The sequence below is a fragment of the Bufo bufo genome, chromosome 11, assembly GCF_905171765.1.
Source record: "Bufo bufo chromosome 11, aBufBuf1.1, whole genome shotgun sequence".
In the NCBI taxonomy this organism is placed as follows: domain Eukaryota; kingdom Metazoa; phylum Chordata; class Amphibia; order Anura; family Bufonidae; genus Bufo; species Bufo bufo.
The window spans coordinates 88,833,515-88,848,588 of NC_053399.1; the positions used below are offsets into that span (position 1 = coordinate 88,833,515).

A 15,074-nucleotide genomic window follows, 5' to 3' on the forward strand; every position below is an offset into this window, starting at 1 on the left:
CAGGCGCGATTCACCACCTCATTTTCTGCTATCATCACGCAGATGGTTGCTGATGAGGGTGGTTGGTCATTACTGAGCTCCGAGATGAAAGTAACTTCATCAAGGTTGCAAAGTCCCAACGCTGCCTCCACCTGCTATGGCTTGGACTCGCAATCCCAGCCCATGGTGCTCTCAGGCGTGATGGCCTCCTGCTGCTTACCGTACATATTGGGCTGGCAAAATCATATGCAGTGTAAATTTCCTCCCATGATTGACTGCCTTTGCAGCCTGGCCGGTTCTTCCTTCCACCCCGGGAACTATAGGCAGCCACTTTGGTTCCTTCTTGGTGAGCGGGACACTGCTTTCCCGATGGTAGCAGGGCTATGTCAGCAGTCTTCCAGCACTTCGTGGGGCACTTCCACAGTAGTGACGGCGCAGCCCAAATTCAAGTTAACCCCTTGTGGGCCGGCAAGCGGCCTTATTTGTAGTGCAGGCCAACGGGTGGTTAGAAAGACCGAAACAATATCCTGTTGGTGACACCAAGAAACCTGACGTGTACAAGCGGGCAGGGCTGGAGAGGAGGGTGGGAGTCAACCAGGGTGGTTGTAGTCCTAACAGTGGCCACCACTTCTCCAGCTAGGCTACGTGTTCAGAGGTTGGAGGAGCGCAACTCTTCTTTCCCTTGGGGAACACCCTGGATTTTGGGTCTCCTGTCTGGTAGCCCTTGATGTCAGATATAAGGGGTAGCAGGATCCAAGGCAGGAGAACAGGGGCCCAGGGTCAGATGTAGAGACCAGTGACAAAGCCATCTTTGTTATAATTAACATCTATCAATAAACATTAATATAGAAAACAATGATTCTCAGCTCCTCGGGGGCGGGGTCTTCAGAAATGATACAACAAAGTCACACGTAAAAATTTTTTATTAAAATTTCTTTATCACAACTGCACGTACAAAACACAGGCCACATGTTACCATTACAAAATCAGTTCATTCAACATCATAATCTGAACAAAAGGAAAATGTGAAACCTGAAGCTGCTGCAAAAAGTGGTTATTAAAAAATCAAAAAAAGACCCTCCTTGGCCATGTACGCCTGACTGCGCTCCACCATCTACAAAGCAGTAATTGTACGGTGTGGATAGAAGAAGCTTACAGGAGCCACACCCACTGCATCACAACACACCCGCCTAACCCTCCCACTAGTCCTTAGCTCCTCCCAGCCGAGGGCGACCCTGCGCTACAACTATAATTACACATAACCCATTACAGTAGACCCTACAGGACAGGGGCTTTATATAGAAAAGATGCACAAAAATTGCAAATCCGACCTGTGTGTTCTGGGTTAAAAAAAAAAATTTAAAAAAAAAGTGTAATTCTTGTCCTGGGTCAGGAAGGGGCTGGGGGCGCTATAGATCTGTGTCCGCTATTCACTGTGATAGCACAGGCCTATTCCCCCTTGGTTCTATGTGAGACGGCCATGGAGACGCTCTGCAGGTAGTAAGTGAAGCACTGCTCCCTCTCCTGGTCGTCCTTGGAGCAGCAGGCCTGGGTGTCTTTCCACAAGTCCTTCTTGGCTCCGCACAGGGTTTTAATGAACTTTTCTTTCTGTAAAGGGGAAATAAAAATATATATATCAAAGGTACCTGTGCATGTAGGTGGGGGCTCCCTTTAAAGGAGACATCTGCTTTAGACACCCCTTTACAGAGTACGCACCCCAAGTCATCTCATGGGCAGAGTTTACCTTGGGTCTTAGGGGTTCTGTCGAATTTGAGGGGGCTGCACTCTTAAATGGGATGGTCCAAAGCATTACATGTTTATTTAAAGATATGCAAAATTCTAATATACCCAAGTCTGAGCTATGGCCAAGTTGTCTGCTTGCTGTCAGTGAATGGAAACATTGCTTATATTACTGTGTGCGAGTGCAGGTAGGCGCTATCCGCCTAGAGCAGGCACGCTCAACCTGCGGCCCTCCAGCTGTTCTAAAACTACAACTCCCACAATGCCCTGCTGTAGGCTGTTCGGGCATGCTGGGAGTTGTAGTTTTGCAGCATCTGGAGGGCCGCAGGTTGAGAAAAGTTGAGCAAGCGTGTACATGCTGGGAGTTGTAGCTTCGACACAGAGCAAAGGTTGTGAGCTAATTTGTGGTCCTGATTTTGGCCGGACACGTACCTGTTCTGCAGCGCACTGCAGCGCCTCGTCCTGGGGGAGGGAGCAGCACGCGTTTTTCAGACTAGACACCAGTAACGGCATCTGTTTCCTGAGGGAGAAAGAAAAACGAAAATCCGGGTGAAAAAGTGATATCACGAGATGGTTGTAGTGTACAGGAGGGACTACATCAATGTAATCTGTAGTACTGCAGTACGGAGTAGGTCCACTAGATGGCGCTGTGCTCCCAGTAGATTTTTACAATGCTCAGATTATTCTACATCCTTAAAGGGGTATTCCCATCATAATATGTTGTAGTATGTAGCTAGAAAGGGGGGCCACGTAAATTGAGCTGTGTGCGCAGGATGGGAGTGTCTCCGTGCATGAAAAATCTGGGAAAGATCTCTTCATTCTATACTATGACCCCCCCCCCCCCCCCCCCGATCGACAGAAAGCGAACTTCTGGAGCCCCCATCAATCGGCGATAGCATTTCTTAGTTTTATCACCTTCTCTTCTAATGGTAGGAGTTCGCTTTAAGATGAAGGATCAGTCTGATGTCTGACCCAAAGCCGAGAGGGAAGGTGGGCTTCCCTACAAGTGTGACGCCCACCAACCCACCCCAGGGTGCTGTGGGTAGAAGAGGGGCTTACTGCTTAGTGAGGAGCTTGGTCTCTCCGCACAGCTTCTGCAGGCCGTCCTCGGTTATGTTCCCGAGGTCCAGTACCTCCACCTCTCGGTCATATTCCGGGAACGGGGCTTCACTGGCGAAGCAGCTGTACATGGAGGCCTGGTCCCGCTTCTTGCAGCATTCGTGGTGTTTGGTCTTCACCAGCTGCTCTTTGGCACAGAACTTTCCGAGAACTTTCTCCCACTGTGCAATAAAAAGGGAAAAGGTCAGTAACATCCACAACCCCCAACATTACCCGCCCCATGGATAGGATCATAATACAAGGTTATTATATTCTAACGCACTACAACCCCCAACATTACCCGCCCCATGGATATGATCATAATACAAGTATATTATATTCTAACGCACTACAACCCCCAACATTACCCGCCCCATGGATATGATCATAATACAGGTACAATATACTGTATAGATAGAACACTACTACCCCCAACATGGCCATAATACAATTCTATTATATTCTATACGTTGGCCACTACAAATCCCATCATGACCAATCAATTCCCTTATCTATGTGGGTAGAACACTACAACCCCCAGCAGTACATTCATTTCTGATCATTAAAGGGTTACTCTGACCATACCAATACATATGTTTTAGATGGGGGGCCTACCAGAACTGGCGGCAGGGGTAAAGGAGAATTGTGGGAGAGTCCGCCACACACACACACGTTTGCCCCGTCCAGCTAAATATGTCTCCCATCAGAAGACCCCTTTAATCTGACCAGTGTGCGGTGTTACTGACCCCATTATGAGCGCAGGAAACGTCGTCCGTCTTGCAGCATTTGTTGAACTCGCCCTCCATGCGCTGTATGGCTTTTGCGCGGCGCATATAATGACCATAACCACTGCTTGGCAGCAGGCTGTCCGCGTACAGTGGGCGGTATTTCCTCAGCTTGCAGATGTTCTGGATGTTGCTGGATTTGGGCTCTCCGGGTGGGAAGGCCAGATCTGACAGCTTATACCGGCTGTCCATGTTCTCCTCACATTTAGGCGAGCCGGGGGGACAGGCCTTGAAGCTGCGACGGCTTGCCCCCACAGCCGCAGCATCCTCACCGATGATCTCCTGCAGGGCAGCAGTCGTGACGTAGCTCGGGTTGGAGGCATCATCGTTGAAGCAGGTTTCCCTCTGAGATCCAGACTGCTTACAGCAATGGTGGGGCCGTGTCTTCACCGAGAACTCAGCGGAACAGAAATCCTCCAAGGTTTTCTTCCACTAGAAGAGATCGAAAAGCTTTATATATTACAGTCCGATCCAGGGAACGAATCCTCTACATCTGTGAAGCCTTTGTGCGCCCTCAAGATTTTTTTTCAATTGCTATAATGGTTAAAAAAAAAAAAAAACTCCCACTGTTTTATGTATACAGCCCCAATGCAAATCGATGTGTAGCCATAGTTACAGACTACACAAAAACCCTATGTGCAGTCTGATGACGGAGATACTTAGATCTCCAAAGGCTGGAGAAGACCATTCAAAAAGTTGCTCGAGGCAAAGAGCATTATCCATCATGTTAATGCTCCGTGTCTCTGCTGTCCGGAACGGGGCTTGGCTCTCTTTCACGCATCCGCTAGGCTTTGAAATGCCCTGCATTTGAAGATTACCTCCGACTAGAAAGAACTTTCCATAAATCAATAGTAGAATCAAAAGAAGGAACTTCCGCGCCCCTTTCTTCACTTATCAGACTCCTTTCCTCATCCCCACCCATGAAATGTCACTCACAGATTGAGCCCGTCTCCTATGGCTTTTTAGCTTCGCTGAGAGATCATTTTACAGGTTGCCATAGAAGTCTATGTTGAGTGCAGGGGACAGGAGACTATGATGTCTCCCATACACTGCAGACAGAGGAGACCTTGCATTCCTGTCTCTCTGCAGCACCCTTAGAAGCAGAAGAGGTGTGGTGGACATTATACACAGATAATCCAGTGTCTGTGCCACTGTCTCCCTTGAGCAGCTCCTCCGGCCCTCTCCATAGATTGCTGTCCACAGCAGCTATATCCTGACCCATTATAGTCAGTTTCATTTCTCTGGTTGGATTTTTAGAAGTGAAGTGAAGAAATGATCAGTGCAGGAGGCAGGGGACAGAAGAATAAGTAGCTGATAAGTGGAGAAAGGAGCATTTTCTCAGATATATTACAATGCATCGTAACTTTGTTTGTACTATTTATTTATGGAAATGTGTTCAAAATCATGCAGAGAAGGTGCTTGTGGTCATGGCCAATGTGTCACCTACCAGCACCACCCATATTGTATAGTGGTCACCAGAACACCTAATGCATTCACCAGTATAGACCTCAATGGCTCTGGACAAGAGTGGATCTCCAAGCTACCGTGGAAATCTGGACATGGCACCTGGTAGTGATGAAGTACCAAATAAAAACCACCATTACAGTGACATTGGACACTTACCACTCCCACCGCACACTGGAGTTTATCTGACTGACGACAACATCTGGTGAACCCTTCTTCTAGCTCGTTGACGGCATCTCCTTGTCTTCTGAGGTGGGAAAACCCACTCCGAGGAAAGTTACGGTGCCCATATCGGGTTTTAGGACGACTCTTCGTGCAGATGTTTACGATGTTGTCATGGGTCGGTCGTCCTGGAGGGAAAGTGTTCAAGTTGCTGCCAAAGGAATCCGTCAAACCATCCAAAGGACAAGGCTCCCGTCCACCACAAACGGATATGGGTCTTTTCCCACGTGGACTAAGCTCTGGTTCTCCTTGGATTAAAAAAGGAAGCTGGACTAGAAGAAAAAGAAAATGCAAAGTTAAGTAGAACCTAGATCTATGATGGTGGGCCAAAGCCTTGGAGACCCTAATGTAAATGATAACATTATAACATCCTGCAGCTACCACTAGGGGGAGATCACGGCATAATTTTTTATTATTGAATGCAATGTATAAATCCATAAACAGGGGGCTCCACCTAGTGGTGGCTTCAAGCAGGCAGAATTTCAGAATTTTCTCGTCTTCGTCAAGGAGCTGTGTATTAGAAAGACGCAACTCTGCCCACTATGAAGATATATTAAGAAAGAAATCGGTGCAGAGCGTTAGACCCAATATCATTTCTTGTTGAAGGGGGTTGTCCAGAATAAAAAAAAAAAAAAAAAAACGAACGGCACCACACCTGTGTGTATTGCAGCTGAGCTAACTGCAATACCAGACACAACCTGAGGCCAGGAGTGGACCTGTGCCTACCTGCATGGTAAACACCACCGCCTTTGGGACATAAGCATGTGTGCCCAGGCATTACCTGACAAAAGCTGCCATACTAAATGCAAAGTGGAGACAAAACTGGGCATACTGCGAGCAGCCAAAAACCAAACGGGCATAGACGATTAATGAGGCTAACTTGTAGCCGCAGAGATCCGGCAGGGCATGTTTGTTGGGAAGCCCGCCACATAGGAAATAAGGGCAGGGTTCACAAACCAATATACATTGTTCATAGATTAATGCAAAAGTCATATCTGCATTGATTTATGTTTTTTTTAAGCCAGAGGACCGGCGGGAGGTGAGATGGGGGGGATTAATTAATTGGCACACATAGCAGTCCTCTCCATTATACTCACTGTATAGTGAAGTTTGAAGATACAATCAGTCACCACTAGAGGGAGCTCACTGCATTCAGAGTTATACAGCTGTATAAATGTTCATGTTAGGAGCTCCTCCTAGTGGTGGCTAGAGACAGAGTTTTTTTCTTTCTAACTCGTCTCCTCTTTAGTTCTGGATACTGGGAGACCTCTCAAGTTCTCCACTGACCTAGGATAAAATGCTAGTTGTGCTGACTTATTTCCAGCCACAGCCAGCAGAGGTTTGGTAAATTAAGATTTCTCAATAATACATGCAGTAACATGGTGTTCAAGAGTAAAGCCTCCCGAAGAGAAAAACGGGTCTTACTTTCACGTTGTTCCACTAGAATCTGGGGCACGACCTCTCTTTGTAACATGTGGTAGTCATCCATCTCATCATCTGAAACCACAATATTGAAGAGTTAGAGGATTATATCATATCATATTCAGCGTTAATCTAATAGGTATGGGCATCTTAACTCTAAAGCTTCACCAAGTCCCTTCACAGTAGAGTTCCCCTTTAAATAAAACCTAATGTTTTTTGTTCTCGAGCTCAAAGATGACCATGGAATGATTTCTGTGCCCAATGCCAATATATTGCACCATGTTAGACTCAAACCTCCAGCTCCTCTTCTCGGTGGCGACATTTAATTTTCATTGCCTTTTTGGATATGTTGTTCGCCCAGATCAGAGCTGTCCATGGATGTATAATTTATGGGGATATGTGGGGTTTTGAGGTGTTTTGGGAAAAATGTATGTTTTCTGCCTGTGGGTGATTAAGTTAATTGTGTTTGTTAATTGTGTCACAGGCAATGCCCATTGTATTTTGTTGATTGCGTCACAGACAATGCCCATTGTATTTTGTTGATTGCGTCACAGACAATGCCCATTGTATTTTGTGTACATTAGCTGGGAGTGTCTAACTGTACAATACTATGTTGATTGAGTGACTTTGTGTCCTGTGTTCCACAAGGTCCACGAGGGTGGTAACCTTGTGAAGATATGTATATAAGAAATGCCTTTGTGCTCATTAAAGAGTCCTGCTTTACCCCTTCATAAAGTCTTGGCTCATGTTTGGGGGATGGGATAACTACACTCTTGGGGATTGCTATATCACAATACTCCCCTGAGTATAAACTTTTGTAAGAGCTGGTTCCTGCTCTCTGGATTAAGGAGAGGTTCACCCACTGGAAGCTGAAGCCTGGTCTTGGGTCCAGCGTGGGTGGAGGACGGCGAGACCCCAACCAAGCTGCGGCGGTTCGTGGGGTCTGTGGTGGTTACAGTGCCAAGTGGAGTGCTTGGAGTCCTCGAGAAGCACTAGGAGCATCCATCAACGGAGGTACCCAGTCGGGGTGCCAGGAGATCAGTTACAACTATTTTGAGTATACAGCTCCTACACAGACCTATCAATCTCCATGGTTGCAGACTACTAAAACTGTGTAGTCAGATACAGCATTGATGGATCGTTCCCTTCTTCTACTGCCTAAAGTATAGACAGAAGAAGTAATGGAGTACAGAATCAGACTTTGCAGTTTGTAGCCTGTAACCATAGAAACACACAGGACTGCACAGGAGCTGTATTCACAAAACGTTAGATTTAGGTTTTAGACACCATACAAATGTACCTATATTTTAAAGAGTCTGTCAGCAGTTTTGAACATGCTGAACTGCTGACAACACTAGGTAGGTCCTTGGGAGAGCAGGGGAAAAAAAAACTAAAAACTGTCTTTGTGCAGTTTTTCTCACTAGGAGTAGTGGGAATATTAAGCTTTATTCTGCCAGATTCTGTTTCTCAAAGTGCCCAGGAGGCGGAGCTTCACTGTGAAGTACTCCCTCACAACCCCTCCCCTCTACTCTGACTGACAGCAGTAGTGATTTCCTGTTTGGATGATACAGCTTCAGAGGGGAGGGGCTGTCAGGCAGCTCAATGCAGAGCGAACTTCATAGTGAAGCTCCACCTCCTGGACACTTGCAGAAGCAGAACCTGTCAGAATAAACATTCATATTTGCACTACTCCTGATGATCAAAGCTCCACAAAAGGCATGTTTGTCCTCATTTTACCAACCCCTACATAGTCCAGCTGCTGATAGATTTCCTTTAAAATGTATTCTTAAAGGGAGTCTCCTCTCTCAAGACAAATCCTGTCCATATGCCCTGGGTACATAAACCTCCAGATACCTAATGATTCTTCATTGTCATAACAATCCAATGTAAACAGTGGCTATGAATCATCATGGTAAGCGCCACGCCAGACCTGCGTTCCCTGTGAACTTCCCCAAAATCCAGCCTGTAGAAGACAGAAGTGACACACAACTGCGTTCCTCTTTTTTTTTTTGTGTCAAGTCTGCAAGCTCGTCATAGTAATCTTATTACAAGCTGGGATTAAGTTGATGGGACGTGTAAACTTTTGCACTGGGCTCATTTTGCCTTATTTTCCAAACCTGAGGCTATAAGTGCTGGTTGCCTACGTTTTAGAATAGCACGGTCCATGTACGGCTTCGGAATCCAAATTTTTTACAAAAAATGGCTTATAACAAGCACCATCCTCTGCGTGGCGCTGTAACCTCCAGGGATCTGGGCGCGGCATTTAATAACAGCGATTACTTGGATAAAATGATGACCTATATAGATAACTAATAAAACAATTATCCCGTGTGAGAAGATCATCATCATCAGCAGATGGGACATAAACTGTCTGTAGGGTTTGCCAGTTCTCCAGAAGTGAGTCACCTTACTGGAATATTAGATTACACAATACGACACCCAGTGCGTCCCGAGAGACATTCATCAACGCTCTTAAAAAGCGGTCGTCCAGGATTAGCAAAATATGGCAGCGCCACGTCTGACCGCAGGCTGTGTCTGGTATTGCAGCTCTACACCACTGAAGAGAATGGTGTATAGACACCACACACAACCCACGCCTGATGGACATCCATACCAAATAAGAGAGATGCGTACATACGGCGGGTGGTATTCTAGGAAAACAAAAACACAAGGAGATCTTCCGGAGAGGAGCTGCGTTGTTTTTTTTGTCATATAGAGCAAAAAATAAAAAATATTTCCTTTCCGCAGCCTCGACGTTCTTACTACGCTCATCTGGTACATGCCCGCACACAATGCTGCCAGCTTTACCTCCACCTCTCCGTAATGACAAGGTATTCAAGACATGTCCTTACACCTCCCGAGCGCAGCGCCCCCTGCCCTGCGAGAAAAGTCCTCTAATGCTCAGATTAGTGGAGACCAGCGGACATAATCTTCCTGACATGCGGATAAAATGCTCAGAGCAGAGACAAACGAGACTCTTTCAGGAGAATCCTTCATGCAGACAAGACTCTTCACCCGTCCTGCAAGTGTCTGTGCCCCTCAATGCCCTGTTTACTTTACAACTCCAGCACTGCAGGTTTGGGCAGATGAATCTAGATTCTTGTAGGTTGTGTCTCATAACATCTCTTCACCCGTCTGTGCCCCTCAATGCCCTGTTTACTTTACAACTCCAGCACTGCTGGATCGGGCAGATGAATATAGATTCTTGTAGGTTGTGTCTCACAACATCTCTTCACCCGTCCTGCATGCGTCTGTGCCCCTCAATGCCCTGTTTACTTTATAACTCCAGCACTGCTGGATTGGGCAGATGAATCTAGATTCTTGTAGGTTGTGTCTCATAACATCTCTTCACCCGTCTGTGCCCCTCAATGCCCTGTTTACTTTACAACTCCAGCACTGCAGGATCGGGCAGATGAATACAGATTCTTGTAGGTTGTGTCTCAGAATATCTCTTCACCCGTCCTGCATGCGTCTGTGCCCCTCAATGCCCTGTTTACTTTACAACTCCAGCACTGCAGGATCGGGCAGATGAATATAGATTCTTGTAGGTTGTGTCTCAGAATATCTCTTCACCCGTCCTGCATGCGTCTGTGCCCCTCAATGCCCTGTTTACTTTACAACTCCAGCACTGCTGGATCGGTCAGATAAATATAGATTCTTGTAGGTTGTGTCTCATAACATCTCTTCACCCATCCTGCATGCGTCTGTGCCCCTCAATGCCCCGCTTACTTTACAACTCCAGCACTGCAGGATCGGGCAGATGAATACAGATTCTTGTAGGTTGTGTCTCAGAATATCTCTTCACCCGTCCTGCATGCGTCTGTGCCCCTCAATGCCCTGTTTACTTTACAACTCCAGCACTGCTGGATCGGTCAGATAAATATAGATTCTTGTAGGTTGTGTCTCATAACATCTCTTCACCCATCCTGCATGCGTCTGTGCCCCTCAATGCCCCGCTTACTTTACAACTCCAGCACTGCAGGATCGGGCAGATGAATATAGATTCTTGTAGGTTGTGTCTCAGAATATCTCTTCACCCGTCCTGCATGCGTCTGTGCCCCTCAATGCCCTGTTTACTTTACAACTCCAGCACTGCTGGATCGGTCAGATAAATATAGATTCTTGTAGGTTGTGTCTCATAACATCTCTTCACCCATCCTGCATGCGTCTGTGCCCCTCAATGCCCCGCTTACTTTACAACTCCAGCACTGCAGGATCGGGCAGATGAATACAGATTCTTGTAGGTTGTGTCTCATAACATCTCTTCACCCGTCCTGCATGCGTCTGTGCCCCTCAATGCCCTGTTTACTTTACAACTCCAGCACTGCAGGATCGGGCAGATGAATACAGATTCTTGTAGGTTGTGTCTCATAACATCTCTTCACCCATCCTGCATGCGTCTGTGCCCCTCAATGCCCCGTTTACTTTACAACTCCAGCACTGCAGGATCGGGCAGATAAATATAGATTCTTGAAGGTTGTGTCTCAGAATATCTCTTCACCCGTCCGGCATGCGTCTGTGCCCCTCAATGCCCCGTTTACTTTACAACTCCAGCACTGCAGGATCGGGCAGATGAATATAGATTCTTGTAAGTTGTGTCTCATAACATCAGCCAAGTCCAGGCCTCTGGCCTTACTCGGAGAGGAAAGTTTTGAGGGAGGAGGCCCTGCTGTGACTGTTGGACTCTGCCATGACTGCTGGGGGTGATGTGATTACTAGGCCATTGTGAGGAATGGACAAAGGGGGCTTACAGTTCTGACTACTGGGGAGAATAAACCTCGAGATAAAGTTTACACCAGGTTTGCACACCCCTTATTGCAGTGTGTTAATGACTCCTAGATACCGGCGGTATCTTCTGCCCTCTGATCTGTTATTTTTGGCCGCCCATTTATCATCGGCAAGCTTTCCCACCGTCACGTAATCCAGAACTGCTGAACATAACAGTACTGGAGTTTTCCACAGAACATCGCCCGCTGCGTTACAATGGAGACCCCGGGGCTTGCAGATTTCCCGGCTCTCGAATGTTGTGGCTCCTGCAGGAAGCCTTTTTTCTATCACCTGGGGCGTCTTTGTTATGTACGAGGACAAGAGGATCATGTTTGTGGTCCAGTCGACAATAGAAAGCCGAACAAATTATAAAAAGGTCACCGAGTAGAATGGGGGCGCGAACGGTTTTCACGGTGTGAATAGCTGCAGTCATGTATTTGGACAGTTTCCTCAAGCACAAGGATAACAGTAACGGGCGCAGCCTAATATGGGGATGTTCTGTTCACACGTTGGCAATAATTCGACATTTATTTCCACAGCAGAAATCTAGTTCTTATGCAGCATGTTAGCCGAAGCAAGGGGGTGCGGTATATGTGCCGAAATCCACTTGGAAATACTGCTGTGTGAACTTAACCTTAATAGTGACCGGACTGCCCCCTAATAGTGACCCCGAGTGGGACTGCATCAGCCGTGGCGCATTACGTTACCACACCAGTAAATTCGGTGGAGGGTACTCCGTTTTTTGCCATGGGAATCACTATGTACCGATTATTAGGCATCTACAATATACTATAGAAATGCAGGGGAGACACAGACTGTGTCTCTCCTGCAATACCTAAAATAATCTAAAATCTAGGACAAAGCAGAGACAGAAGCAATGAAAACCACCCAAAATCATATAAAAAGCTATTAAAAGCCGCAGTAAATAGGTCGCCCTCACTTTCTGGGACATCTCTGTGCCGATGAGGCCAATAACAATGGGTGTGTGACGTTCATTAAGATGAGACATGGACATAACGGGGAGATTGTAAAGGTCTTAGTAACAACTGCACACAATATAATTATAAGGTCTACCGAGGCAGAGAAACCTGTAAATGAAAGGGTAGACGTTGCGAGAGTCTGCACTTAAAGGGGTTGTCTGCCTTCAGTAAGTGGCATTTATCATGTAGAGCAAGGTAATACAAGTCCCTTACTAATGTATTGTTATTATCCATATTGCTTCCTTTGCTGGCTGGATTCGTTTTTTCCATCACATTGTACACTGCTCGTTTCCATGGCTACGACCACCCTGTAATCTGTCAGTGGTGGTCGTGCTCGCACACAACAGGAAGAAGCGCCGGTCTCTCTGGTGACCAGCGCACATAGGCTAGTGCTTTTTCCTATAGTGTGCAAGCACGACCACCGCTGCTCAGGTGGCCGTAACCATGGAAACGGGCAGTGTATAATGTGATGGAAAAATGAATCCAGCCAGCATAGGAGGCAATATGGATAACAACAATACATTAGAATTAGGCTAAGTTCACACGAACGTGTGTGATCCGTGGCCGTATTGCGGCCCGCAAATCGCGGGCCGCAATACACAGCCACAGTTCCGTGTGAATTCCGCATCACGGATGCGGACCCATTCACTTCAATGGGTCCGCAAATCCGGAATCGCGGCACGGCCGCACGGGACGGGACCCCTCGGAAGCACTACGGAGTGCCTCCGTGGGGTTACGTCCCGTACTTCCGTTCCGCAAAATGATAGAACAAGTCCTATCTTTTAGCGGAACGGCCGGATCGCGGACCCATTAAAGTGAATGGGTCCGCGATCTGATGCGGCTGACCTACGGCCGGCGATCGTGCATTGCGGCCTGCTATTTGCGGGCCGCAGCACAGGCACGGGTCACACACGTTCGTGTGAACTCGGCCTTAACTTCCTCTGCATAAAAAATGCTATTTGCTGAAGGCTTAAAAAAGCACCGTATAAATCCAGTAAAACCTCTCCGAAAGACCGATTTTGGGTGGTGGTCTCATAGAGGGAATGTCTGAATATTTAAGATAAATTATAGAGCAAAAATCCCATGTTATACACATTGTGATAAAACTGAGCTCTGCTACGTCAGCGCGGCCCTAGTAGGAGGTCGTCTTACCTGTGTACACAGAGCAGATCAGCAGAAGCAGCTGTGCCGCTATCCCCAGCGCTGGGCGTCTCATGGTTGCAGCCTGTTAGATGGAGGTCTGTGCTCCTGGATGAGCAGTGAGTGCTGACTCCCCGGTATATGAGGGAGCGCAGGTCCACACCCCTGTGCCTGCTGAGTCACACCCGCTGGGTCACTGCCCGCCTCCGTCTTGTGATCCCAGTTGCAGCAGATTCTACTGTTGTTGTGGTGGTTGGATCCCGAGTGACTCATCTATATGCTGCGGGGATATATAATGTATGCTTTATATACTGCACACATAGGGGGGGGGGGGGGGGGTTGTTCTTGAGAAATCACATACCGCCACATCCTATTTCTTAAGAAATCGTTTTATTATGAACGTCTGCCAGGAGAAAGTGACTGGAGGCCTGGTATACGCAATGACTGCGGTCAGGATCGCTCTCACACCACAACCAGGTTAGGAGCGTGAAGTGATCCCTAACCTGCCGCTCTCCTACAAGTCCCAGCATGCTGATGGTTTCCCTCCACAGATTACAGCTGATCTCTAGAGCAGTGTTTCCCAACCAGTGTGCCTCCAGCTGTTGCAAAACTACAACTCCCAGCATGCCCGCACAGCCAAAGGCTGTCCGGGCATGCTGGGAGTTGTAGTTTTGCAACAGCTGGAGGCACACTGGTTGGGAAACACTGCTCTAGAGGTCCAAGCCTGACCACAATTCTGCTGATCTCTGGGGGGGGCCCAGTTATGCTCCCATTTCTTTTCTATTGCATGGAGAGGACTGGGTCAAGGAGCACGTCGTTGGGACTGGAGATGGGACAGCTTGAAACGTGGTAGCTTTGATCAGAATACCCCTTTAAGAGGCCCACCGTACAATCATAGATCTGTGGCAGATAAATTTATCAGAAGGTTCCCGTCTCAAAGTCTAGGCCAGAATTTTCTCCAAATCTCAATGTGTGGCACATTAAAAGGTCGGTCTATTGCCTCCCAAAAGGAAGCACGAAATATGGAATCGGTCTTGTTCTTCGAGATCGATCTTCAGGTCATATTCTCCAACTTTACTGTACTCTTTGCGTCCTCCTACAACTTTGACCAAAAGGGTTTGTATAGGAGTCAAAGAGATCTCAAAAACACTATAAACTATAAGGTCCATCTTTTGTCTGCAGCATGATCCTCCATAACCCTCCCAAACCTCCTGGGGTATCCCCTCTATCACCCCTTCCCTCCTCATCAATGTCTTACTAAAAAGGTGAATAATACAATTCCACCTGCGAGCACAAGGGGGTGCTAAAGGCAGATAAGCAAGGTCATTGGGAGCTGTATAAATCAGTCTTCAGTGAGCTCCCCCTAGTGGTGGCAGCTAGAATGCCATCCATGAACTCTGTGCCAGGGGATGTGGAGTTTAGACTCATAGACCTAAAGAACGATAGAGACATGAGTCGTGTAATTAAGGTGATAATT

At 47.2% G+C, this 15,074-nt stretch overlaps 1 protein-coding gene across 1 annotated transcript; it reads right to left on the reverse strand.

Annotated features, from left to right (window-relative positions):
* Positions 1-884: 884 nt before the first annotated feature.
* ECM1 (extracellular matrix protein 1) lies at positions 885-13,793 on the reverse strand. The gene is made up of 7 exons (XM_040411823.1): positions 13,610-13,793; positions 6,714-6,785; positions 5,226-5,560; positions 3,564-4,034; positions 2,779-2,999; positions 2,152-2,239; positions 885-1,587 (listed from the first exon to the last, which is right to left on the reverse strand). The coding sequence occupies exons 1-7, from the start codon at positions 13,671-13,673 to the stop codon at positions 1,429-1,431; spliced, it is 1,410 nt and encodes a 469-aa protein (XP_040267757.1). The 5' UTR covers positions 13,674-13,793; the 3' UTR covers positions 885-1,428.
* Between the last annotated feature and the right edge of the window lie 1,281 nt (positions 13,794-15,074).